The following is a 27,707-nucleotide window of genomic DNA, read 5'->3' as shown; positions in this document are numbered from 1 at the left end:
GGAGCTAGCGCCAGAATATTTGAGTACTTTGCAGGATAGTTTTGACAGAAGTAAACTACCAGACTCCCTATATGAGGCTACGATAGTGGTTCTCCCAAAAGAGGGGAAAGATAGTCAATTACCGGAGTCCTACAGACCAATATCCTTGTTGACATCGGATGTCAAGATTTTGGCAAAGATATTGGCGCTGCGGCTGAACAGGGTGGTACAGCATGTTGTGCATGAAGACCAATCGGGGTTCATGCCCTCCAAATCGACGGCTGTCAACCTCAGGCGGCTGTTTTTAAATCTTCAGGCGACACCGGATGAGCAAGGAGGAAGGGCGGTGCTAACGCTAGATGCTGCAAAAGCGGTCGACTGCGTAGAATGGGGGTATTTATGGCGGGTAATAGAAAAGATGGGATTCGGCCCTAACTTCGTGAAGTGGGTACAGTTGTTGTATGTGGCCCCTACAGCCCGCATACGGGTGAATGGTGCAATGTCTGAGAAATTTTCACTGGCCCGGGGTACACGACAGGGGTGCCCACTGTCACCATTATTATTCGCCTTGGCGGTGGAGCCACTGGCGTGCCTCATAAGACAGGAGGAGCGTATAAGGGGCTTCCAATATGGGGAAATGGAGGAAAAAATTTCATTATATGCAGACGATATTTTAATATATATGACGGACACTGAGAATACACTGCAGGTAGTAATGGATACGATCACAAGGTTTGGGGAGTTCTCGGGATTAAATATCAACTGGACCAAGTCTGCTCTGATGCCACTTGACACAGTGAATATTGTATGCACTGGAGTGGGACCCCGGAATCTCTGAATTTACGTACCTAGGGGTTAAGGTGACGGCTAGGGTCCAAGACTACATGTCTTTGAATGTTTCACCATTGCTGCTCAAGGTGAAACATAAGGTCGATGCCTGGAACAGGCTCCCGCTCTCTGCTCTGGGGAGGACTAACCTAATCAAGATGATCCTTATGCCTCAAGTTTTATACATTCTTCATAACTCCCCAGTATGGATACCTAAGCTCTGGTTCAGACGATTGCACAATCTCTTTCGGGATCTGGTCTGGAAAAAAGGGGTTCCAAGGATTAAATTGGAGAAATTGCAATTGCCCAAAGACGAAGGGGGGGGGGGGGTCGCGCTGCCAAATGCCTGGATATATTACCTGGCTGCCCAGAGCCAACAATTTAAGGGGTGGGAAGACACAGAGACCTGGGGCTCCAGTGCACGTTTACTGTCATATATGGGGGGAGGACACAACCCGCTAGAGAGTCTGGAAGCGCATACCTTTAAGAGAATACCTTTAAGAGATTGGCGAGTGCTAAACCAACGTTGCTCCTGATACATAAAGTATGGTGGCAATGCAAACAGATCCTGGGAGTGGGAATGTGCACCAAATATACTCCCCTATGGCATAATCCGGTCCTGTGGGAATTATACCAATTAGAGGGCATGCAAAAATGAGAGTTGGCAGGGGTTAGACGAATACAACACTTGTATGATGATAACGGGTTGAGATCATTTCAGCAGTTGAAAGACCTATTTCCACTAGAGCACAATATGTTTTATCAATATTTGCAGATCCGTCATGCCCTACAGGCGCAGGCGCATGTGGTGGACCTGACGGTTTGTGCTCTTGGGGTCCTGGAGTATGTGGGAAGGGCTGACACGACCAAAGGCCTGATCTCAATGGCGTACAGGAGCTTGCTGTCCAAACACCTGGGCAACCCAATGGTGCTGGTAAAAGTTAAATGGGAACAGGATGTTGGTCCATTGACTGAGGAGGAGTGGGAGGAGATATTAGCGTCCACATGTCACTTATCACTCAGTCTGGCGCAGAGGAGATCCCAACTTTTTCTGATACATAGAGTGTACCGCACCCCGTGGGTATTAAAACAGATGGGTATTAGAGCGGATGCTAAATGTCCTAGGTGCACGGAAGAAAAGGCAGATATACTACATATGTTTTGGTCATGTGAGGCTCCGAGGACCCTATGGGGGGAAATATTGGATCTGATAAAGCAGGTGTATGGTCGGGAATTGGCGGCAGACCCTAAAGTTATGTTGTTGGGAGCGGTGGGAGAATTGGAGAGTGACAGAATGGCAAACTTGACAATTGCCAAGATATTATATCAAACAAGGAAATGCATTGCTAAACACTGGCTGGATGAGAAGCCACCAGGGATGAGGGAAATTGTAGGAATGTTGAACTATAATATCCTGATGGAGCATAAGATATTTTCTAAAAGGGGCACAGAAAAAAAAATTTGAGAAACAATAGAGCAGATGGATGGCCTGTCCTGAGGTGCTGACACCTGAACTGAGCAGAATAAGGGCGAGAGTCGTATGAGGAACTGGAGGTGATAGAGTCTGGAGCAAAAAAAAGGGGTGGTGGGGAAACTTGATAAGAGAAACGTGCTCTGACCAGGAATGGTACTAGAAACAAAGGGCGGAGATATAGTGGGGGGCCGTGCGGGGAGGGGGGTAAGGGGGGGAAGTTGGGGATTTTCTGATATGCTGTCATCATTGTATACGATGTTGGTAAATTGTAATGTGAATGTTATTATGTTATTTCTTTTCTGTGTTCGTATCAATAAAATTAGTTTGATTTAATAAAAAAACAGTCAATATTGCTATTGGAAAAACTCAGTGAACGACAGGCTCCAGGCATTGTTGTTCTAAGGGTATGTTCACACGCTGAGAGGCAGTTACGTGTGAAAAGACAGACTGTTAACAGCTGCCTCGTTTCACACGTAAAAGCTCCTCCTCGTAATTTAAGAGGCGTCTGAGACGCTCGTAAACCTTGAGCCGTGCTTCTTTGATTTCAATGAAGAACGGCTCAAATTACGTGGCAAAGAAGTGCCCTGCACTTCTTTGCCGAGGCAGTAAATTTACGGGTCGTCGTTTGACAGCTGTCAAACGACGACTCGTAAATAACAGGTCGTCTGCACAGTACGTCGGCAAACCCATTCAAATGAATGGGCAGATGTTTGCCGACGTATTGTAGCCATATTTTCAGACGTAAAACGAGGCATAATACGCCTCGTATAAGTCTGAAATTTGGCCGTGTGAACATACCCTAAGGGTGTACAAAATCTAATGCTTCATTTTCTGACCCATCTCATAGGATGAACAGGTCATCTATAAATCTCCTGTAGTACACTAAATTGTTTTTATAGGGGTTATTAGAGTAGATGTAGTTTGCCTCAAATTGTCCCATATAGAGGTTTGCAAAGCGCTTCCCCCATCGCAGTTCCGTGTCGGTTTATACATTTTCTTGAACTAAAATGTATTATGTTACATAGTTACATAGTTTGTACGGTTGAAAAAAGACACGTCTATCAAGTTCAACCAATGGATGGGAAAGGGGAAGTGGGAAGTTAAAAATTTCTACACATAGGAGCTAATATTTTTTTGTTCTAGAAAATTATCTAAGCCTTTTTTAAAGCCATCTACTGTCCCTGCTGTGACCAGTTCCTGCGGTAGACTATTCCATAAATTCACAGTTCTCACAGTAAAGAAGGCTTGTCGCCTCTGCAGGTTGAACCTTTTTTTCTCCAGACGGAGGGAGTGCCCCCTTGTTTTTTGAGGGGGTTTTACATGGAACAGGATTTCACCATATTTTTTGTATGTGCCATTCATATATTTATATAAGTTAATCATGTCCCCCCTTAGTCGTCTTTTCTCAAGGCTAAATAGGTTTAGTTCTTTTAATCTTTCCTCATAACTTAGATTCTCCATGCCCCTTATTAGCTTCATTGCTCTTCTTTGTATTTTTTCCAACTCCAGGGCATCCTTTCTATGAACTGGACTGCATATTCTAGATGAGGCCTCACTAATGCTTTGTAAAGTGGTAATATTACATCCCTGTCCCGCGAGTCCATGCCTCTTTTTATACACGACAATATTTTGCTGGCCTTTGAAGCAGCTGATTGACACTGCATGCTGTTATTTAGTTTATGATTTACAATTACACCCAGATCCTTCTCAACAAGTGACTCCCCCAGTGTAGCTCCCCCTAGGACATATGATGCATGCAGGTTGTTGGTACCCAGGTGCATAACTTTACATTTATCTACATTAAACTTCATTTGCCAAGTGGATGCCCAAACACTTAGTTTGTTTAAATCTGCCTGCAATTCACGAACATCTTCCATAGTCTGAACTATATTGCATAGCTTGGTGTCTCTGCAAAAATAGAAATAGTGCTATTAATCCCATCCTCTAAATCATTAATAAATAAGTTGAATAATAGTGGTCCCAGCACTGAACCCTGGGGTACACCACTTATAACTGGGGACCATTCAGAGTAGGAATCATTGACCACAACTCTCTGGATACGGTCCTTGAGCCAATTCGCAATCCAATTACAAACTATACTTTCTAAATGTGTTAAAGATAAATTCTATGGATTTCGTAATTAAATTAATTTGGGTTGGATTTCATTGAGCCTTCATTTAGAAGTGCCTTATGTATTGCACCTATACATTTGAAGCGTGGGATATTGCTGTGACGTCCAGGGTTAGTCATTTGCATTCCAGTGGAATAGTGAGAGAGTCAAATTGTCAAAGAAGCTGGGTCGAATATTTGAGGTACGAGGGTAGGTTAAGTACATGCGGCTGCAAATGGAGCTCTATGAAATGTGACAGGTTGGAGGTGAGGGAATTAATACGGATATAAAAATCGGGCATCCAGGTAGATTATTGACAACTTTGTATTTTCGGGAGGTAATAAAAGGGTAATTGTGCCTTTCTAAAGTTATTGAAGCCTCTCTCCTTTTTGTTTATTAGTCCCTCTTCGTATGCCTTCTTGACCATTGGGTTTATGTCTGTGGGTATTATTTCATAATAAATCAGGATCAAAAAGGATTCTGATTGCTTCAGAGACATAAGTACTTCTATCCTGGATAACTATCCCCCCTCCCTTGCAAAACTTGGATATCCAGCAGCACAACCAGCAATGGAGACGTAACAACAGTACCCCAACTTAATGAGGAGTACACGCAGGTAAGTATCCCCAGTCCAAAAGAGATCACAAAGCCATATCGAGAAAAGAGACCGCAGCACTCCAAGTAGAAACATTTTTGGTTTTCTTTAACCCCTTCGCACTCAGGTCAGTACTATTACGTCCTGCTGAGCGCATCGTTCGCGCTCAGCTCAGTAATAGTACTGACCTGAGTTAACACAGCGCCATCTTTCCCCGGCGCGTGTTTGAGCTGTGATACCTGCTGTTTCCGACAGCAGGCTATCACAGCTTAGTGTGCAGGGACCGATCGCGGTGGTCCCCGCCGATTAACCCCTTAGAAGCCGCGTTCAATAGCGATCGCGGCTTCTTAGGGGTTAAGCTGCCATCGCCGGCCTGCTACACGATAGCGGGCCGCGATGGCTACTATGGCAACCAGAATCCTAACAATGGACTCTGGCTACGCCATCGACGGAAGCCTAGTGGGTTCTGACAAAGTCAGGACCCACTATGCTTGCTGTCAGCGAACAGCTGACAGCTCTAATACACTGCACTACGTATGTAGTGCAGTGTATTAGAATAGCGATCAGGGCCTCCTGCCCTCATGTCCCCTAGTGGGACAAAGTAAAAAAAATTGTGTAAAAATAAGAAAATAAAAGTTTTCAAAGTGCTAAAAGTAAAAATCCCCCTTTTTCCCTCATCAGTCCTTTATTATTAATAAAAATATATAAACAAATAAACTATACATAATTGGTATCGCCGCATCCGTAACGTCCTGAACTACAAAACTATGGCATTATTTATTCCGCACGGTGAACGCCGTAAAATAAAATAATAATAAACCGTACCACAATCACAATTGTTTGGTCACTTCATCTCCCAAAAAATTGAACAAAAAGGGATCAAAAAGTCGCATGTACCTAAAAATGGTACTGATGGAAACTACAGTTCGTTACGCAAAAAATAAGTTCGCGCACGGCTTTCCTGATGGAAAAATAAAACTGTTATGGCTTTTAGAATAAGGTAACACAAAAAGTAAATTATATTTTACAAAATGTATTTTATTGTGCAAACGCTATAAGACGTAAAATAAAACTATAAACATCTGGTATCGCCGTAATCGTATCGCCCCGCAGAATAAAAAGTATATGTCATTTATAGCGCACGTGAACGCTGTGAAAAAAAATAGAATAAAAAACAATAGTAAAATTGCTGTTTTTTAGTCACCACGCCACTTAAAAATAGAATAAAAACTGATCAAAAAGTCGCATGCACCCCAAGAAAACTACAATGAATTCCTCAAGGTCTAGTTTCCAAAAAGGGGTCACTTTTTGGGGGTTTCCACTGTTTTAGCACCAAAAGACCTCTTCAAACCGGACATGGTGCCTAATAAATCGAATTAAATTAATTAAATTTCACCTCTACTTTGCTCTAAATTCCTGTGAAACACCTAAAGGGTTAATAAACTTTCTAAACGCTGTTGTGAATACTTTGAGGGGTCTAGTTTCTAAAATGGGGTGTTTGATAAGGGTGTCTAATATATGGGCCCCTCAAACCAACTTCAGAACTGAGCTAGAAACTAAAAACTAAAATAAAAATGAGTCAATACTTCGCTTCTTACATTATACTCATAATGAGCCGTGCCCACCCCGAGATGACCCCAGTTTTGACCGTTTGTATAAACAGAGACCCCTATTAGACCGTTTCAGTGCCCGGTTTTCCCAAGCATACACCCCAGAGAAGTGTATTTCCATTGATGAGTCCTTGGTACATTTTAAAGGGAGGCTTCAATTCCACCAGTACCTGCCGGGTAAGAGGGCAAGGTATGGCGTGAAGATGTATAAGCTGTGCGAGAGTGCATGAGGGTATACCTACAGATTTAGGATATATGAAGGGAAGGACACCAGTGCTCAGCCCCCAGAATGCCCCCCCCCCTTACTGGGAGTTAATACAAATATTGTGTGGGATTTGGTGCACCCACTGCTGTACCAGGGTTGCCACCTCTACCTGGATAATTTTTATACCAGCGTCCCGCTCTTCAACTGCCTCGCTTCCAGAAGTCCTGCGGCATGCGGCACTGCTAGAAGAAATCTGAGAGGCCTCCCTAAGACTCTGCTTGGGCAAACAAGAAGGGGTGAGCGCAGGGCACACTCTAGCAGCAACATATTGTGTGTCACGTACAAGACAAGGGAGATGCCACACCAGTACCCATGTACCAGTACAGAGACCCCCAAACCAGACTGCATCCTGGACTACAATAGGTACATGGGAGGGGTGGACTTGTCAGATCAAGTCCTGAAGCCCTACAGTACTTCTGGAAGCGGGGCCACACGCATCGTACCAGGGCAACACTTTTTAGGAGAAGTTCCCCAAACTGGCAAGAAGGGAAAAAGTCAAAAGAGGTGCAAAGTCTGCTATAAGAGGAGGATAAGGAAGGACACAATATATCAATGTGACACGTGTCCCGAAAAACCAGAGCTCTGTATGAAAGAGTGTTTTAAAATGTATCATCCATCCCTTTATTTTTCATTTACCCCAGTTTTACTCGCTCTGATGTACTCCGCACAGCTTATCCCTCCTCATCATTTCCCTCTGAGCCCTGCTGCGTGCCCAGGCAGCTGATAACAGCCACATGTAGGGTATTGCCGTACCCAGGAGAACCGACATTACAGTTTATGGGGTGTATGTCTCCGGTGGCACAGGCCGGGCACAATATATCGGACACTGAATTGGCATATATGTATAGAAAATTGCAAATTTCACTCTGCACCAACTGCTGCACATTATCTTTTACACAATACCTGTGGGGTCAAAATGCTCACTACACCTCTAGATGAATGCCTTAAGGGGTGTAGTTTCCAAAATGGGGTCACTTCTCGGGGGTTTCAACTGTACCGGTACCTTAGGGGCTTCTGCATACAAGACTTGGCACCAGAAAAGCTCCAGTAGGCCAAATGGTGGTCCTTTCCTTCTGAGCCCTGCCGTGTACCCAGGCAACTAATAACAGCCAAATGTAGGGTATTGCCGTACCCGGGAGAACCCACATTACAGTTTATGGGGTGTATGTCTCCGGTGGCACATCCTGGGCACAATATATCGGACACTGACATGGCATATATATATAGAAAATTGCAAATCTCACTCTGCACCATCTGTTGCGCATTATCTTTTACACAATACCTGTGGGGTCAAAATGCTCACTACACCTCAAGATGAATTCCTTAAGGGGTGTCGTTTTTAAAACGGGGTCACTTCTCAGGGGGTTCAACTGTACTGATACCTCAGGGGCTTCTGCACACATGACTTAGCACCAGAAAATTCCCAGTAGGCCACATGGTGGTCCTTTCCTTCTGAGCCCTCCCATGGGCCCAAACGGCAGTTTATCACCACAAATAGGGTATTGCCGCACTCAGGACAAATTGGGCAACAAATTGGGGTATTTTGTTCCCTGTGAAAATAAGAAATTCTGATCAAAAATGACATCTTATTGGTAAAATTGTCACTCTTTTAATTTCACAGCCCAATTCAAATACGCGCTGTGAAAAAACTACGGGGTCAAAATGGTAACAATAACCATAAATGAATTCCTTGAGGGGTGCAGTTTCCAAAATGGGGTCAGTTTTGGGGGATTCCTACTGTTTTGGCACCTCAACACCTCTCCAAACCTGGCATGCTGCCTAAAATATATTCTAATAAAAAAAAGAGGCCTCAAAATGCACTAGGTGCTTCTTTGCTTCTGTGGCTTGTGTTTTAGTCCACGAGCGCATTAGAGCCACATGTGGGGCATTTCTAAAAACTGCAGAATCTGGACAATACATATTTAGTAGGGTTTCTCTGGTAAAACCTTCTTTGTTACAGAAAAAAAATAGAATAAAATTGAAATTCAGCAAGAAAAATGAAATTTGCAAATTTCACCTCCACTTTGCTTTAATTCCTGTGAAATGCCTGAAGGGTTAAAAAACTTTCTAAATGCTGTTTTGAATACTTTGAGGGGTCTAGTTTTTAAAATGGGGTGTTTTATGGGGGTTTCTAATACATAGGCCCCTCAAAGCCCCTTCAGAACTGAACAGGTACCTTAAAAAAAAAGGCTTTTGAAATTCTTAAAAATATGAGAAATTGCAGTTTATGTTCTAAGCCTTGTAACGTCCAAGAAAAATAAAAAAATGTTCAAAAAACTATGCAGATCTAAAGTAGACTTATGGGAAATGTGAACTAGTAACTATTTTGGCTGGTATAACCATCTGTTTTACAAGCACATGCATTTAAATTCGGAAAAATGCTATTTTTTCTAATTTTTCTCTAAATTTTGCAATATTTCACAAATAAACACTGAATATATCGACCAAATTTTACCACTAACATAAAGCCCAATGTCTCACGAGAAAACAATCTCAGAATCGCTTGGATAGGTTTAAGCATTCCGACGTTATTACCACATAAAGTGAAATATGTCAGATTTAAAAAATGGGCTCTGAGCCTTAAGGTCCAAACTAGGCTGCGTCCTTAAGGGGTTAATCCATCAAACCATTTTGATGAATTAAAGAAAACAATATTTTTTCTACTTTGGAGTGCTGCGGTCTCTCTTTTTTATATCCCCCTCCCTCGTCAGCTGCCCTTATAACTACATCTTCGTTATTCTGGATTTTTTTGAGGGCTTGCCGTTCTGTGCTGTGAGGTGGTCTTGGTGGGTGCTGATTTCATTAGCCTTAGGGGTGTCTTTTAATTGTTTAATTTTCTGAAGTCATTGGATACGATACATGACTGTCTCCAGGTAATGCCCTCTACTGGGCGGTTGGATAAAAAGAGGAAATGGGTTTTACCTCTACATGATAGTATCCTATTCCAGGAGGGGTGGGAGATTAGTTTTATTTTTTTTTACTACAGAAAAATAAAAAAAAGTGTCTCTCTAATGTTAATTTCCTGACAAACCAGTTCAGATCTAGGACTAACCTAAAGTCATCTGGTCCCTAGGTAGGACAAAACGATCGTCCTTTTGATAATACAGCAATCTCTTTTTATTCTAATTGGGATTGCGATAAATTGAATAGTTTGATTGTTTTTTTCGGTCATATTTGTGATTCCATTATTTCATTTTGTTTTTCCTTGTTCTTCTGTTGCTTCTCAAGACAAAGACATTTACACCATCAACACGGTGGAGTCTTCAAGGTAACCATCACACATTTGGGACAGATACCCACCACCACGAATAGGATTCTCCTGACTGAAGAACAGGGAGGCTTACTGGATCTATAAATACCGCAGTCTTACCTCAGATGGGTTAAATGAGTCTATTGAAAACACCCACTAAGACTGATAACCGTATCTGTATATAGGTCCGTTCTTAACCCCCCCCCACCCCACTTAAAGCCATATGCATTTTTACCAATGGAACGGGTATACCCAGTGTTTGACACGGATTGCAGTCAGCCAATTATTATTTTCTTAAATAGGAAGAATCATACCAATATATCCTCATATTATATTTAGGAGACTGCATTTAAAGGACAGTAGAAACCTTGTAAAAAAAAAAAATCCTCCTTTGGCTGAGTAAAGGGATAGTAGGAATATTTTAGTCAGCTAAAGATTTATCACTTTTATTGATTTCACACATTTAGCTCCAACTGTATGTCTGGGAGCGAATTCAGTGACACTACATTTGTAAAATATGAGCGATACTAAATGTATTTTAGAAGCCATTAATAATAATCTTAAAACCACAATGTTTGTATATATTTTAGTAGAACATCTTTTGATATGATATGGAACAACACCCATTTTTAATACAAGCAGTTTAAAAGGTAGCTATGTTTAGCCGTCTAAACGGTTGATAGATATATATACATACATACACATTTCGCTCCAGTTGAATAATTTAAAACAAAACCTGTGATTTAGTAGCATAAATTACAAAATATTTAAATTATCGTAAAAACACCTGCAAAGGAGCTGCTACCTACACTCTCCTAAATGAGCAAACTCCAACTATGGTTTTTAAATATTTTGTTCAGTTAGAACATATATGAACGAATTCTGAATGAAATATAAAATGTATATGTGCATATACTTACAAGGGAAACCAATGCAATATTAGCTCCCGCAGCCACTTGGCATCGCTGATATTGGAATACCAGCGAATGCAATAATGGCATAAATACTTTAGCCAAAGAGTCCCATGACTGAACAAATAAAATGAAAAGGGATATAGTTTGAACATGTACTATCACTTTGTGTATTGAAACATCTATATGTTGTATGACGCCATTAGGTGTTTCCCCCCACCCTCCTTTGCATTTTTAAAGTCTGAAATGTAACTGTTCTATACCGGACTTTCCCGTTTTTTTCCCTATAAATGGAAATACTTCACATGTGCAAACAGTGCAATAGACCTGAATAAAGGGACCGATCCGGTCCAGAAACACGTTGACATTCCAATAAAGACAAACTCTTCAAGAGACCTTCTCCAAGTACCATTCTTTCCTAAAAGAAAGGCGCCGATACCGTAAATTGCGGCATTTGGCTCCTTCCTCAAACTTTATTCCGTAAGGAGGATTCATCCTTCCAGGGATCGAAGTGCGTGGCAGACGACATAGTTACCGAACTTTTAAAAAAACAAAAAACCTTGGAGGAGCGCCGCTCTTTCACATCCTCCTTTAAACTTCATATGTCCATTTGTTTCGGTCTTGTGTAACACGTGCAGAGAGTGAAGCCTTGACCTCTGCCTCATCTTTTCTTCCTGTTTTTTTTTCATTATAAATGATTGTACGGTCACCACTTTGAATTCTTGTTATATTGCCTGAGAAAGGAGCCGGATCAACCATGAAACGCATCACCTGTGTCACTTCAATCAAAGAATCTTCTATACGAATGACTTTAGTGTTGTTCTTGAATGCATAACAATGAACAGAAGAGAAAAGGCTTGAACCAGAAGGGGACAGTGCCCAACAAAAGGACTGTTTTGAGCCATTTACACGTGGAAATAGGTGAAATACTACAATACCACTGCCAATTGATTCCAGACAAGCGCCTTTTATACGGACAGACCAGAGGCTTGCAGTTCCCTGGATTTCCACATTGCCAAAATCTTGTCTACAGGGATGTCATACGCCTAGCATGACACCACCAGGTGAGCACCAATTGACACCTTTCTTTTTCTGACTTTCAAGCGTGGGATAAAGCACTATGCCTACGCCATTGTGTGCTTTTGCTTTTTCTTCGAAGTAATTCCCATGGACATTTTATATTACTGTCCTCTGTATCGAAATACAATGACCAGACCCTGCTTTGAGGACCTTCATAATGGTCTTCATTTTAGTGATAACTCCCAATGCCCCCCCCAGGAAGACCCCAATTTCAGACTTTAAAATTAGGCCCCTCAATATTTCTTCCCCAAAACTTTTCAGCAATTTACACCCCCGAAAAATAAATCTCCATAGAGGGCATTTCAAGAGCAGGAAGAAGGATCGCCAATATGTGAACCAGATACGGCCTCAAGATGTACAAGCGGTGTGAGTCGGAGACCGGCTACACGTTTTCTGTATTTATGAGGGGAAGGACACGACAATACAGCCCCCAGACTGTGCAACCTGCATTACAACCAGTGGGGAAAAGAGTGCGAGACCTCCTGCACCCAGTTTGTTCAGGGGTACAACTTGTACAACACAAGTGTACCCCTGTTCAAATGTCTTCTAGACAATAAAAAAAAAAGTGGCATGTGGGATGGTGCGAAAAAAAAAACAGCGGGACCTTCCCAAAACCTTCATCGGTCAATCCGTGCAAATTAGCGAAAGCAGGCCATTGCTGCAGGATAGGATCTGGTGTCTCAAATTTAGAGACAAAAAAAATGTATGCACGTTGACATCTATGCAGGACGCCAGCTGCACCCGTCCCCACATGTGCTTTTCAAATCATCCACATTGACGTGTGTGCATATAGGCATATAATAAATTCACGATGGGTGGGGTTGATCTGAATAAATCAGGTTTTAAAATCGTATAGTGCCATGAGAAAAAGTAAGATCTGGTACAAGAAATTGGAAGTACATTGTCCAGATGGCAATATACAACTATTTAATTTACAGGAAAGCTGGCTACCCGGGTACATACTTAGAGTACCAAGGAAAAATTATTAAACATCTTTTGATTGGAGACAAGGTGGGCGAAACTTCGGCTGCCCCATGTAATGTTTCCCGTGTAGTTCCTGGGTAGCACTTTCCTAGTGAAGTGCCTGCCACAGCAAAAAATAACACAGGGTACAAAAAAGGAGTCGTGTCTGCATAAAAAAAAAGGTATCCAAAAAGGATACCACATATCAGTGCGACACTAAACCCAGACTCTGCATGAAAGACTGCTTCCGTATCTACCTCACTGGATTAAAAATTTTATTTTAAAACCTCCACCCCCTCCCTTTATCATTCTGGTCTTTTACCCATTTTTAAAAGGACACTAAAAAACAACATATAAAACAATATTAAAAATTCTCATGATACCCCTAAATGAATACCTAATACTTTAAAAAAATGTGTATCATCTGCACAATTTTTATTAAGCCTATGCTTGTGGCCAAAAAGCATCCAAGTAAAAATAAGGCTTTAAAATCCTTGTGGTGCTCCTTTATCTCCAGGCACTGCTGTGTGTCCAGACAACACGTACAGACCACTTTGGGGGCGTTTCTTAACTCGAAAGCAGCAGCCCAATAAATGTTGTCGAGATGCCTTTCTTCACTTACAATCGCGGTGTCTGAAAAATCAGTTTTCTAAATGACGCATTTGTGAAAAATGTAACATTTTATTTTTCATGCCAGGTTTCCACTAAATTCAGCAAAAAAACAACCTATGGGGTCACAAGTGATCGCACCCCTCAAAGAATTTATCGAGGGATGTAGTCTCCAAAATGGGTTCACTTCTTGGGGGGAGGGGGGGGGGGGTTCCAGAAAACCATTCCAGCAAAATCAATGCTTTTGAGGCCTGTGTTTCAGTCCATTAGCACGCTAGGGCCACTTGTCGGATATTTCTAAGAACTGCAGAATCTGGGCAATAAGTATGGAGTTGTATTTCTCGGGTAAAACCTTCTGTGGTGCAAAAAAATATAAAAAAATTTGATTTGTAAAATTTCACCCCTACTTTGCTTTACACCGCATTCCAAATTATTATGCAAATGTTATTTTTCGCTGATTTTCCTAAATAGTTGATGCAAATGACAGTCCGTATAACCTTCAAGCCATCAACCGTTGGGAGTATAATGCGAATTTTATTGAACTAATCTAATAACAGATTTTTTTTTTAGAAGTAAAAAACTCAAAATGCACTGTTTCAAATTATTATGCACAACAGAGATCAAAACATTTTAAAGGTTGTAAAGAGAACTAAAATGGTAATTTGTTGAATTTGCAGCATCAGGACGTCATTTACAGAAATCAAAAGCTCTTTCAATCAAAAAAAACAAAAAACTTAGCAGGCCAAGTTACATGTTAACATAGGACCCCTTCTTTGATATCACCTTCACAATTCTTGTATCCATTGAATTTGTGAGTATTTGGACAGTTTCTGCTTGAATATCTTTGCAGGATGTCAGAACAGCCTCCTAGAGCTTCTGTTTTGAGGTGAACTGCCTCACACCCTCAGATATTTTGCTTGAGGATGCTCCAAAGATTCTCAATAGGGTTGAGGTCAGGGGAACATGGGGGCCACACCATAAGTTTCTCTCCTTTTATGCCCATAGCAGCCAAATGACAGAGGTATTCTTTGCAGCATGAGATGGTGCATTGTCATGCATGAAGATAATTTTAGTACGGAAGGCACGGTTCTTTTTGTACCACGTAAGAAAGTGGTTAGTCAAACCCTACGTACTTTGCAGAGGTCATTTTCACACCGTCAGGGACTCTAAAGGGGCCTACCAGCTCTCTTCCCATGATTCCAGCCCAAAACATGACTCCGCCACATCCTTGCTGACGTCGCAGCCTTGTTGGGACATGGTGGCCATTCACCAGCCATCACTCCATCCGTCTGGACCATCCAGGGTTGCACGGCACTCATCAGTAAACACCACGGTCTGAAAATTAGTCTTCATGTATTTCTGAGCCCACTGCAACCGTTTCTGCTCGTGAGCATTGTTTAGGGGAGGCCCAATAGCTTTATGCACACTTGCAAACCTCTGGAGGATCCTACACCTTGAGGTTCGAGGTACTCCAGAGGCACCAGCGGCTTCAAATATCTGTTTGCTGCTTTGCAATAGCATTTTAGCAGCTGCTCTCCTAATCCTATTAATTTGTCTGGCAGAAATCTTCCTCATTATGCCTTTATCTGAACGAACCCGTCTGTGCTCTGAATCAGCCACAAATCTTTTCACAGTACGATGATCACGCCTAAGTTTTCTTGAAATATCCAATGTTTTCATACCTTGTCCAAGGTATTGCACTATTTCACGCTTTTCGGCAGCAGAGAGATCCTTTTTCTTTCCCATATTGCTTGAAACCTGTGGCCTACTTAATAATGTGGAACGTCCTTCTTAAGTAGTTTTCCTTTGATTGGGCACACCTGGCAAACTAATTATCACAGGTGTCTGAGATTGATTACAATGATCCAAAGAGCCCTAAGACACAATACCATCCATGAGTTTAATTGAAAAACTAATAATTAAATGTTTGACACTTAAATCCAATGTGCATAATAATTTGGAACACTGTGTATACCCCTAGATTGATTCCTTAAGTGGTGTAGTTTTCCAAATATGGTTACTTTTGCGGGGTGTCCACTGTTTTGGTCCCTCGGGGGCATTGTAAATTAGACATGACACCCAAAAACTATTCCAGCTAAATTTGAGCTCCAAAAGCCAAATAGCGCTCCATCCCTTTTAAGCCCCGCTGTGGGTCCAAACAATACTTTATTATTACCACATATGGCATATTTACGTAATCGGGAGAAATTGTTTTACAAACGTTGGGGTGCTTTTTCTCCTTTATTCCTTGTAAAAATTAAAAATTGAAAATGTCTTTTTTCAGCAAAAAAAAAAAAAAGTAGATTTTTACCTTTACAGACTAACTCCAATGAATTCAGCAAAACAACTGTTTGGTCAAAATTTGGTAAAAAAATTCCTTGAGGGGTGTAGTTTCCAAAATGGGGTCACTTTTGGGGGGTTTCCACTATTTTAGTTCCTCCAGTGCATTGCAAACGCGACACGACACTGAAAACTATTCCAACAAAATCAGAACTCCAAAATTCAAATGGTGCTCCTTCCCTTCTGAGCCCTGGTGTGGGTCCAAACAGCAGTTTATTACCACATATGGGGTATTGTTATAAATCGGAAGAAATTGCTTTACATATGTTGGGGTGTTTTTTTCTACTTTATTGCTTTATTTTTATATTTATTTTTCTATGTTTTTAAAAAAAAAAAAGTAGATTTCCATCTTCACATACTAATTCAAATAAATTTAGCAAAAAAAACTGTGGGTTCAAAATGCTAACTATACCCTTAGATAAATTCCTTGAGGGGTGTAGTTTCCAAAATGGGGTCACTTTTGGGGGGTCTTTACTGTTTTGGCACCACAAGACCTATTCAACCCTGACATGGTGCCTAAAATAGAAGCTAAAAAAATGAGGCCCCAAAATACTCTAGGTGCTCCTTTGCTTCGGAGGCCGGTGTTTGTCCATTGGCGCACTAGGGCCACATGTGAGATCTTTCTAAAAACTGCAGAATCTAGGCAATAAGTATTGAGTTGCGTTTCTTGGGTAAAACCTTCTGTGGTACAGAATTATTTTTTTTTATTAAAAATGAATTTTGGCAAAAAAAACTGAAATTTGTAAATTTCACCTCTACATTGCTTTAATTCCTGTGAAACGCCTAAAGGGTTAAAATACTTTCTGAATGCTGTTTTGAATACTTTGGAGGGGTGCAGTTTTCAAAATGGGGTGATTTATGGGAACTTTAATATATAAGGCCCTCAAAGTCACTTCAGAACTGAAATTTTCTTGAAAATATGAGAAATTGCTGCTAAAGGTCTAAGCTTTGTAAAGTCCTGGAAAAATAAAAGGATGTTCATAAAAATGATGTAAACAAAGTAGACATATGGGAAATATAAATTAGTAAGTATTTTGTGTGGTATTACTATCTGTTTTACAAGTAGATACATTTAAATTTAGAAAAATGCACATTTTTGCAAATTTTCTCTAAATCTTGGTGTTTTTTACAAATAAACATTTAATTTATCGACCAACTTTTTTCACTAACATAAAGTACAATAGGTCTCGAGAAAATAATCTCAGAATCACTTTGATAGGTAAAAGCATCCCGGAGTTATTACCACATAAAGTGACACGTCAGATTTGAAAAATCGGCTTCGTCCTAAAGGCCAAAACAGGTTCAGTCCTGAAGGGGTTAAAGTACAATGTGTCACTAGAAAACACTCAGAATCGCTTGGATAGGTGAAAGTATTCCAAAAGTTATTACCACATAAAAGGGACACACAAGACTTGAAAAATGGGGCTGCCAACATGTCCACGTCCTTAAGGGGTTAACCAGCTGTTGGAAACGACTAATTGAAAGAAAACATGATCCCAACAAAAGAGTTTTGAAATTAACAATGGAAAAGATTAAAAAACACCTTCAAGATGAAAATCCAACACGGAGTGTGGCAAAAGTTGTTCGTTTCCAGTAACTAAGGCCCTATTCACATGACAGGGATTCCCGGCCGTGACACAGACGTTTTTTTCGGCCACAGTAGGAACAGACACCAAATGGGGCTAATCACACGGCCGATTTTTTTGACAGCCTGTTAAAATCAGCCAAGCTTTCTGCCCGGAAGGGAACAGATGCAAAACGGCCGAGAAAAATGGACCAAAACAGCAGTTTTTAATCGGCCGACACTCTGACCCTGTCGTGTGAATAGAGCAGTGTTTCCGTTTTTAACGGGTGATTTTAACCCATTTTGCATCCGTTTTTAAAACGGATGAATTTCATTTGTACATTTTCCCTATGTAGGCGGGGCCACACAGGCCCCCCTGTAAGAAGTGCCATACAGCCCCATGTAAGAAGTGCTACACACTCCCCTTTTACATAGCACCCCCCATAGACGGCAGCACCCTACCTTCCTGTAGATAGCACCACTGTAGAGGACCGTTCCAGGAGAAGTCTGACTTCACTGTCCATATATGGAGAGTGAAATAAGGGATTCCGCTTCAGAAGTCACTGTGTCTATATAAGGACAGTGAAGTCAGGGACTTCTCCTGGAGCGGAATCCCCGGCCACAGCTTCGGCAACGCTGTGTCCGGGGATTGGGGAGAACGGACGAAAATAGGGCATGTGTGAATAGCCCCATTTGGGGTCTATTGTTCCTACTGCGGCCATATGACGGCCGTTCAAAAAACGTCCGTCACATGGCTGGGAATCCCTGTTGTGTGAATAGGGCCTTAAAGAGTCTCTGCCACCGCATTATAAGTGTCTTATCTCCAACATAAGGAGATCGGCGCTATAATGTAGGTGACAGCAGTGGTTTTTATTTAATAAAACAATCTATTTTCACCACTTTATTAGCGATTTTAGATTTATGCTAAGGAGTTGCTTAATGCCCAAGTGGGCGTATTTTTACTTTAGACCAAGTGGGCGTTGTCCAGAGGAGTGTATGACGCTGACCAATCAGCGTCATGCACTCCTCTCCATTCATTTAAGCAGTGCATAGGGATCCTTTTAGATCGCTATGTGCTGTCTTATACTAACACATTAACAATACTGAAGCGTTTAGACAGTGAATAGTCATTCCACGGGATGGATATTCACAATCTCTGCACTTCGTTACACGGTCTGTGGTAGTTACAGCAGAGGAAGCATAATTTCGCGAGATTACGCGGTAAATGACAGGTTGCAACGAGATTACGCTTTGCTCTGCTGTAACTACCACAAAAACAGTAACAAAGTGCACAGATTGTGAATAGACATCCCGTGGAATGTCTATTCACTGTCTAAACACTTCAGTATCGTTAATGTGTTCGTATAAGACCGCACATAAGGATCTAACAGGATCCCTATGCGCTGCCTAAAAGAATGGAGAGGAGTGCATGACGCTGATTGGTCAGCGTCATACACTCCTCTGTTCAACGCCCACTTGGTCTAATGTAAAAATACGCCCACTTGGGCATTAAGCAACTCATTAACATAAATCTAAAAATCGCTAATAAAGTGGTGAAAACAGATCGTTTTATTAAATTAAACAGCACTGCGGTCATCTACATAATAGCGCAGATCTCTTTATGTAGGAGATACGGCACTTATAATGTGGTGACAGAGCCTCTTTAAGTGTAAAATTTGGTGCGATTAAAAACAAAATGGGAAGGTTATAAAAACAAAACAAACATACGAGTTGACCAAGGAAAACAATTTAAAAAAAAAAAAAATCGCCTGGATAGAAAGCAAAGCAATATGCCTTAACTCCTTAATGCCGAAGGACGGATATATCCGTCCTCAGCAGCTGCTAGTTCGCGCAGGACGACGGATATATCCGTCCTGTGATGGCGCGGGTACTGTCACTGTACCCACGCGATCAGCGGCAGGAGCACGGCTGTTATACACAGCGCTTCGATTCCGGCAGTTTAACCCATTAAATGCCGCTGTCAATAGTGACAGCGGCATCTAATGTGTTTGACAGAGGTAGGGAGCTCCCTCTGTCACCCCATCGGCGCCCCCGCAAACAAATCGCGGGTCGCCGTCGGGTTTCCATGACAGCCGGGGGTCTAACAAAGACCCCCAGGTCTGTTTTCCGCAACTGCCTGTTAGGTCATGCCTCCGGCATCGCCTAACAGGTTGCCTGTCAGTTTTACACTGACAGGCAATAATGCTTTGGTATACTAAGTATACCAAAGCATTATATATGCGATCGGCACATTGCATAGCGTAGTCCCCTGGTGGGACTTAAAAAAAAAAATGTCAATCAGTTAAATAAAGTTTGTAGAAAAAAAAATAAATAGTCAAAATCAAATAAAACTACTTTTTTTGCCCAAAAAGTGGTTTTATTCAGTAAAAGTGTCAAAACAAATCACACATACACATATATGGTATCCCCGCGATCGTAACAACTTGACCAATAAAATGAACACATTAATTAAACCGCCGGATGAACGGCGTCCAAAAAAAAACGCAAAAAAAAAAAATGGCAAAATTCTCTTTTCTCCCATTCACCCCATAAAAAATAAAATAAAAGTTAATCTATAAGTCCGATGTACCCCAAAATAGTACTAATAAAAAGTACACATTGGCCTTCAAAAATCAAGCCCACATACGGCCACATCGACGGAAAAATGACGGCTCTTGGAACGCGGCGATGCAAAAACAAGTAATTTTTTTCTAAAAGGGTTTTTATTGTGCAAACATAGGAAAACCTAAAACCTTTACATATTTGGTATCCCCGGAATCGTGCCGACCCATAGAATAAAGTTAACGTGTTATTTATGCTGCATAGTAAACGGCGTAAATTTATAACGTGAAAATCAATGCTGGAATAACTGCTTATTTTCAATTCTCTCCTAAAATAAAGTTAATAAAAGTTAATCAATATATTGTAAGCATCTAAAAATGGTACAATTACAAAATACAACTCGTCCCGCAAAAAACAAGCCCTTATACGGCTATGTCGACGGAATAAAAAAAAAGTTACGACTCTTGGAATGCGACCATGAAAAAACAAAAAATAATCCTTGGTCATTAACGTGCAAAATGGCCTGGTCATTAAGGGGTTAAAAATAGAAAATTCACAACAAAACAAATGGGTAGAAACAGGAGTCTACATTGGTGAGAGAACTGTAAGGAATCGGCTGAATTAACATAAATAAAAGGCAAACAATAACCAACATAAAAAGGGGTTGTACCAGAATCAACAATTATCACCTATCCACAATGTAGGTGACATTTGTCTGATGGCTGGGATCGCTACCACTGGGACCACCACCGATTGTGAGTACATGGGTCCTGGACCCCTTGTTCCTTGTCACTGCAACCCCGCGGAGAGGAGGGGCTTAACAGGTTCCCGACCGCTGGCCGTAAATATACGGCCAGCGGTCAGGGTCTCTAAAGTCCGGCGTATAGTATATATACGGCCGCACTTCAGAGACTGTGCACGCGCGATCGCGTGCACACAGCTCTATGCCCTGGCTGTTGCTAACAGCCATGGGCACTGGGCAGAATGTCAGGGGTCAATCTCTTGGCCCCTGAACATGTGATCGCTGTGACAACCAATCACAGCGATCACATGCATTTCTGCATAGAAAACAGTGTGCACGTGATCGCGTGCACACAGCCCTGTGCCCTCGCTGTTACCAACAGCTCTGGGCACAGTATCAGGGACCAATCTGATGGTCCCTGATCATGTGGTCGCTGTGAAAACCTATCACAGCGACCACATTTGTTTTATTTTGACTTTTCTGGCAGTAAATCTCCTGCCTCTTTTCTTCTCCTCAAACATTGTTTCAGTTTGAGGAGAAGAAGAGACTCGAGAGAATTGCTGCCAGAAGATTACAGTGAAAAAAAATACAGTTACACTAAAACATTCTCTGTATAGATAGATTTCTATCTATCTATACAATCTATCTATCCATCTATCTTTTTTTCTATCTATCTACCTTTCTTTCTTTTATTCTATTAGAATAGGCAGGTAGGGAGTATATAATTATATATATATCCACATATATATAATATATATAGCAATAGCGGTTTATTTTTTTGTTAGCGGTAGTGTAGATATATATAGCAGTTAGTTTGTGTGTTTTATAAAAAAAAAAAAAAAAAAAAATTTGTTTAGTTAGTGTTAGTGTTAGTTACGTTATGGCGAGGAACTTGTTTAGCGCCGAGGAGGAATACGCCATGCTGTGGTCTGAGTCGGAGACCGCATCAGAGATGGCGTCCGAGATGGAACCTGTTTTAGGTAGTGACGATGACAGCGTCACTTCAGGTTCATCTTCAGGGGACGTTGTCCCTGATGCAGTCGAAACTGCAGAACATGAAAGCGCAGGGCCAAGTAGCGCTGTAGCACGGGACAGCCTGGTCCCTTCAGTCCAGGCTCTTGTATGGGCACCTGCCCCATCTTTTGGGACTAGAATCCACGGATTTACTGCCACTCCTGGCATAACCGTGGACAATACAAATTTTGTCCAAATGGATTACTTCCATTTATTTATAACGGACGACATCCTAAATCAGATTGTCCACGAAACAAATTTATATGCCACTCAATATATAAGGCAGAAACCTTCATCCACCCATGCCAGAGATTGGACGCCCACCAATTTGCTGGAATTAAAAAAATTTTTGGGGCTCACCCTAAATATGGGTATTGTTCAAAAAGCCCTCCATTAGGTCTTACTGGTCAACAAGACCCGCCCAAGCCACCCCAGTATATTCTGCAGTAATGCCCAGGTCTCGTTATGAGACAATAATGAGGTTCCTCCACTTCAATGACAACGCACAGGCCCCCCCAAGTACCGATGCAAACCGGGATCGGTTGTTCAAAATAAGACCGCTAATAAATTCCCTGAATAATTTATTTCTGCAACTCTATACCCCTGAGCAGAATGTAAGCGTGGACGAATCCCTCCTCAACTTTCATGGCAGACTTAGCTTTCGCCAATATCTACCTTCCAAAAGGGCAAGATATGGCGTTAAGCTCTACAAATTGTGTGAAAGCGGGTCAGGATATACCACCGCCTTCAGGATTTATGAAGGGCGGGACCGCACAATAAATGTTCCTGGATGCCCCCCTGATCTTTCCACCAGCAGTAAGATTGTGTGGGAGATAATGCAGCCTCTGCTTCACAAGGGGTACCACCTGTACTGTGATAATTTTTATTCGAGTGTGCCCCTGTTTAGGCATTTGCATGCTGCAAGGACTGGGGCATGTGGTACAATGCGCAAAAACAGAATTGGTTTTCCACAGCAATTAGTGGGGAAGCGCATGGTAAAGGGGGACTCCTGTGCTTATGCATCTGAAGAATTGCTGGCGGTCAAGTTCAGGGATCGCAAAGATGTGTATGTGCTAAGCACGATTCATACCGCAGGAACAGTGGCAGTGAGGGAAAGAGGGGCAACATCGGACAAGCACAAACCAGTGAGCGTGTCCGAATATAACAAGTACATGGGGGGGGTGGATTTAAGCGACCAGGTTTTACAGCCCTATTTAGTAAAACGCAAAACTAAAACCTGGTACAAAAAGGTGGCCATTTATTTGTTACAGGTGGCCATCCACAACTCATTTGTGCTCTACAAAAAAAACAGAGGCAGAGACACATACCTGGATTTCCAGGAGAAAATTATTGAAGGCCTCATTTTTGATGTTCAGGACACCCGAGAATGCCCCCAGTCTGAGGATGTCACGCGACTGACTGAAAGACACTTCATCAGTCGGATTCCCCCAACAGCAACCAGAAGCAACCCCCAGAAAAAGTGCCGCGTCTGCAGAAAAGACGGGCACCGCAAAGATTCCCGATATTTCTGTCCCTCATGTCCCTCGCAACCAGGCCTGTGCATTGAGCCATGTTTTAAAAAATACCACACTGTTCTGAATTATTAGATTTTAGTTAATTTGTTGAAAATATATTTGCCCTACATTACGTTTTGATTTTTCCCCTGATTTTACTCCAAGGGTGAGGGAGGGAATGGGTGGGGGGTGGATGTCATGTTTGATGTTTTCTAAAGTTCATCTGCTGGAGAGCTCCATTTGCATTAACCTGAAATTTCTTATTTTAGAAAACCCCAAAAAATAAATTCCCATTATACCCCTAGATGAATATTTTGGGATTTCTGCTTCAAGAGCAGATATTTTGGAAGTGTTATAGAAACTCTGTTGAGTTTTGTAAAACCAGCTTTGAAAAAAAGCGATTTGTGAAATAATCTTCTTCTATCCTCCGCCCTATGTGATAAATAAGGCCACATATTTGGTATCCCCGTGCACGGGAGAAGTGGCAGAATGTGAACGGAGATTAATTTTGACCGTGGTTCATACCGTGTGTGAAAAATACTAGCCTAAACTGACGCATTTGCTAAAAAAGTGCTGATTTTATTTTGTTCCATCTTATTCAAGAAACTTTCAGAAGAAAACTGGACTTGCTAAAAATATGATAAACCCCTTGAAGGAAACCTTGTGGGGTCTACTTGTGTGAATGAAGTCATTTATGGGGTGTTTCTAATGTTTCAGCAGCATTAGGCCCCCCAGAAAACAGTATACGGCTCTAAAATCAAATGCAAAATTACTGGACCGAAAAGGCCAAAAAGCCTCCTTTTATGCCAAGCCCTGGCACATGCCCGCACAGTGAATAAGGCTCACATATTTGGTATCCCCATGCACGGGAGAAGTGGAAGAATGTGAAAGGAGATTAATTTTGGCCGTGGTTCATACCGTGTGTGAAAAATGCTAGCATAAACCGACGCAATTGTTAAATTCTTGCATTTTTTTCCAATTTTGCCCACTTTAGAGAAAAAAAAAAAAATGATATATACTGACAAATGCCACTAAAACAAAGCCCTATCTGTCCTTTAAAAAGAGTGTAAAATTCAAAGATGAACTTTATTCACCTGCTGAGTTATAGTCATCTAAAGAAGCGCATAGCAAAATTGTGAAATTTGCTCTGGTCATTTAGCTGTAAAACAGCCTAGTCCTTAACCGGTTAAATGAAACGAAGGTCGAGCAAGTGCCCGCCGCTCCATTCAAGATTCCCTCCTTTGGTCTGTACTCTCTTCCTTTCTTTATGTGCTGGTTTATCTATTTTAAGGCTGCTAGCTTCTTACACATTGGCACTAGTACTTTAATTGACGGTTTAATGTTTATAGGAGGATTTTGTACTTTCCTGGAGGGATTTTGTTTACCATTGGCTTGTAGATTTCTAGTATATTTTATTAAATTTTTGATCTATAAAAGATTTATACCATTTTATATCACATCGATCTTCCTGCCAGTTTTGTGTTGGAGTTCATTGTAGTTCACCAGGCAAGACCTTACATTGAATTCCGCCTATCTATAGGAGTGTATCCAATCAAAGTCTATAAGACTAAGTACAACAACCGTACACTGTACTCGGCTGTTTCCTTCATTCCCATAGACTTTAAATGGAGTGGCAGTACGCATGCTCAACTGCCACTTCATGCAATGTCCTCCTCACTGCGGTCGAGCCTACGCTTGTTTACTTTTTTCATTAAGTCCCATAGTCTTCAAAAGACCACTTCGTCATTGAATGCAATAGGGTAGCAGATGCACAGAATTGGCGAATCGGTATTTATGGGACCCCCGTTCACTCAAAAGGTGAGGGTCCCAGAGGTGGGACGGGTCATATCCTATGAATAGGTCATAAATGTGTAAGATGGGAAAACCCCTTTAATATGCCATATACATGCGAGTATTACATGCAGAACATACATAAGTGTAATAAAAACCATGTTTGATTTTACCTGCTCCGTTGCTGTTGGGCAGTAACCTACTAACACTACTGTTGTCAAGATATTGACCAAAAGTCCTATTATGGTGATCAGATTTGGTGCAATCCATGAAGGTACCTGACCAACCAACCATTCCCAAAATCCTTGCATTAATGGTTCCAGAAGAGATTTTCCACAGCTTTTATACCGATGCTCTTCTAGCCTCTTTAACTGGTGTCGAGACAGTGGTGGAGTTGGCAATTCCACAAGCTTACTTAAAACATATGTTGTTCTGGAGGCATTGTCACAGTGTGACGAGAGTTCCGAGTGGATTTCTCCACATCTTTTTCTTGATCTTTGCCCACTCATGGAGTTTAGACTTCAAACCCAAATCCAAAGGAATCTAGAGGGAAGGCAAAAAAACGTGACATTTGTCAATTTCATTAAATATCATTTTATTAAGATTATTACATTAAGAGAAAAAGTTTGTAAAAGTCATTATACAGGGTCAGTTATTAGTTTATTAGTGCAGAATTGGAAAGATTTCTCATTCAAAACTAAGAAATAGTGGTCACTTAAAAATTGTTCCCCTGCTGGTTTTTTAACACATTAAAAAAAACAAAAACACGACAATGATCAATATTACTAAGGGCCGGTTCACATCAGGGTTGGCTTTCCGTTGAGGGATTCTGTCGGAGGTTTCCGTCGTGGAACCCCTCAATGGAAAGTCAAATGGAAACCTTAGCTTCCGTTTGTATCCCCATTGACATCAATGGTGACGGGAACATTGCTAATGGTTTCTGTTTATCACCGTTCCGGCAGGTTTCCGCTTTTTTGACGGAATCAATAGCACAATTTCAATTAAGGAGAGGAGATTGGAAGTGTGGATTCTACAGGTGCTTTGCCCATTAAATAAATAAGGAAGCACAAAGCCAGGTTACTGACAAAACGGTTCTAAAAAAAATGAATTAGTTTGAACCATGTCTCGAGGCAAACTTTCAGAGGACGTGTTACAGAAATGCATGAACAGGATAAGGTTACAAAAGCATTGCTAGAGACCTGGTGTACATCAATCCACGTTTATACAAATTGTTTACACATGGAACATATTCAGGACTGATCTTACTGAGGAGTGGGCGTCCTGTTAAAGAGGATCTGTCCCTAGTTTAGTAATGCCCAATCTCCTAGCTAAGGCCTCATGCACACGGCCATGCCCATAATCACTGCCTGTGATTGCGGTCACGGCCGGCTGCCGCTAGCCTCATTTTCGGTACGTGCTCCCATACAAAGTATGGAAGCACGGCCCGTAAAATACAAAAAGTAGGACCTGCTCCATAATTCCCGGCACGGTTCTATGGCACGGACACCTATCCGTAGCGTATTACCGTACGCAACTATGGAGATTTTTTACGGTCGTGTGCATGTGGCCTAACCGAATGGGTGCTGACACACTGATCATGCCAGTGAAAATGGTGTCCCAAAAAGTTATGAGTTTTTTTTTCTAAATATGCAAATGGTGCTATACTAGACGAGTGGGTGTCACACCTCACAGCTTCTTGTTAACAGGACAATGTCAGAGGCTGCTTCACACAGTGTGAAAGACTAAAAGGCAGAAGGGAAGGGGAATCAATTCAAAATCATATCTCCGGCTGTGGACCACCTAGAACAGTGGTTCTGGTGGCATATGAAAGAGGAGATTCTAATTTTTCATCGCAGTTCTTGATCTGAAGCAACCAGAGGTATCCCCAGTTTAAAGGACAGTCGGGAATGAAAGCTGTAGACTATATGATCATGCTGCGTTGCAGGGCAGGGAAGGGGGAGAAGCTGTATGCTGTTTGGACAGAGTCATACAGAAAACATTACACCTCCCAAAGTGAAAAGAAAGAGTAACCTCCAATTTGGCAAGTATAGCCAAGTTAGCATATTTAGAAAAATGCTCATAACTTTGCAAAGTATATGCATTTTTAAAAACAAAAACCAAGTGTACACAGTAGTTATCAGCATCATAGCGCCTATTAGATTAGTTAGAAGATAGGGCATTAACCCCTTAGTGACCACCTATACGCCTTTTCTTGGCGGTCACTAAGGGGCCCAGTCTAAGTCCTGTACAGGTGTCCCGTGTAGGCTGGAGCCGGGGCTCGGCTGTCTGATGACAGCCGGGCTCCTGCTCCAACGGCCATGATCAAAATTTACTTTGATCGCGGCAGTTTAACCCGTTAAATGCCACGGTCAATACCAACCACAACATTTAAAAAGGCTCTGTCACCACATTATAAGAGCTCTATCTTCTACGTAATGTGATCGGCGCAGTAATGTAGATTACAGCAGTGTTTTTTTTATTTAGAAAGACGATCAATATTGACGGA

At 41.6% G+C, this 27,707-nt stretch overlaps 1 protein-coding gene across 2 annotated transcripts in view; it reads right to left on the bottom strand.

Annotated features, from left to right (window-relative positions):
• Positions 1-27,707, bottom strand: part of CEPT1 (choline/ethanolamine phosphotransferase 1) — a 198,338-nt gene that overhangs the window by 138,613 nt on the left and 32,018 nt on the right. For both annotated transcript variants that reach the window (XM_075853544.1, XM_075853545.1), the window contains exon 2: positions 25,375-25,744. In XM_075853544.1, the coding sequence (XP_075709659.1) occupies positions 25,375-25,710 (336 nt within the window). In that variant the 5' untranslated portion in view covers positions 25,711-25,744. The remainder of the gene's footprint in view (positions 1-25,374; positions 25,745-27,707) is intronic.

Source organism: Rhinoderma darwinii, chromosome 2 (genome assembly GCF_050947455.1).
Source record: "Rhinoderma darwinii isolate aRhiDar2 chromosome 2, aRhiDar2.hap1, whole genome shotgun sequence".
NCBI lineage: Eukaryota > Metazoa > Chordata > Amphibia > Anura > Rhinodermatidae > Rhinoderma > Rhinoderma darwinii.
This window is presented reverse-complemented; position numbering and strand designations above follow the sequence as displayed.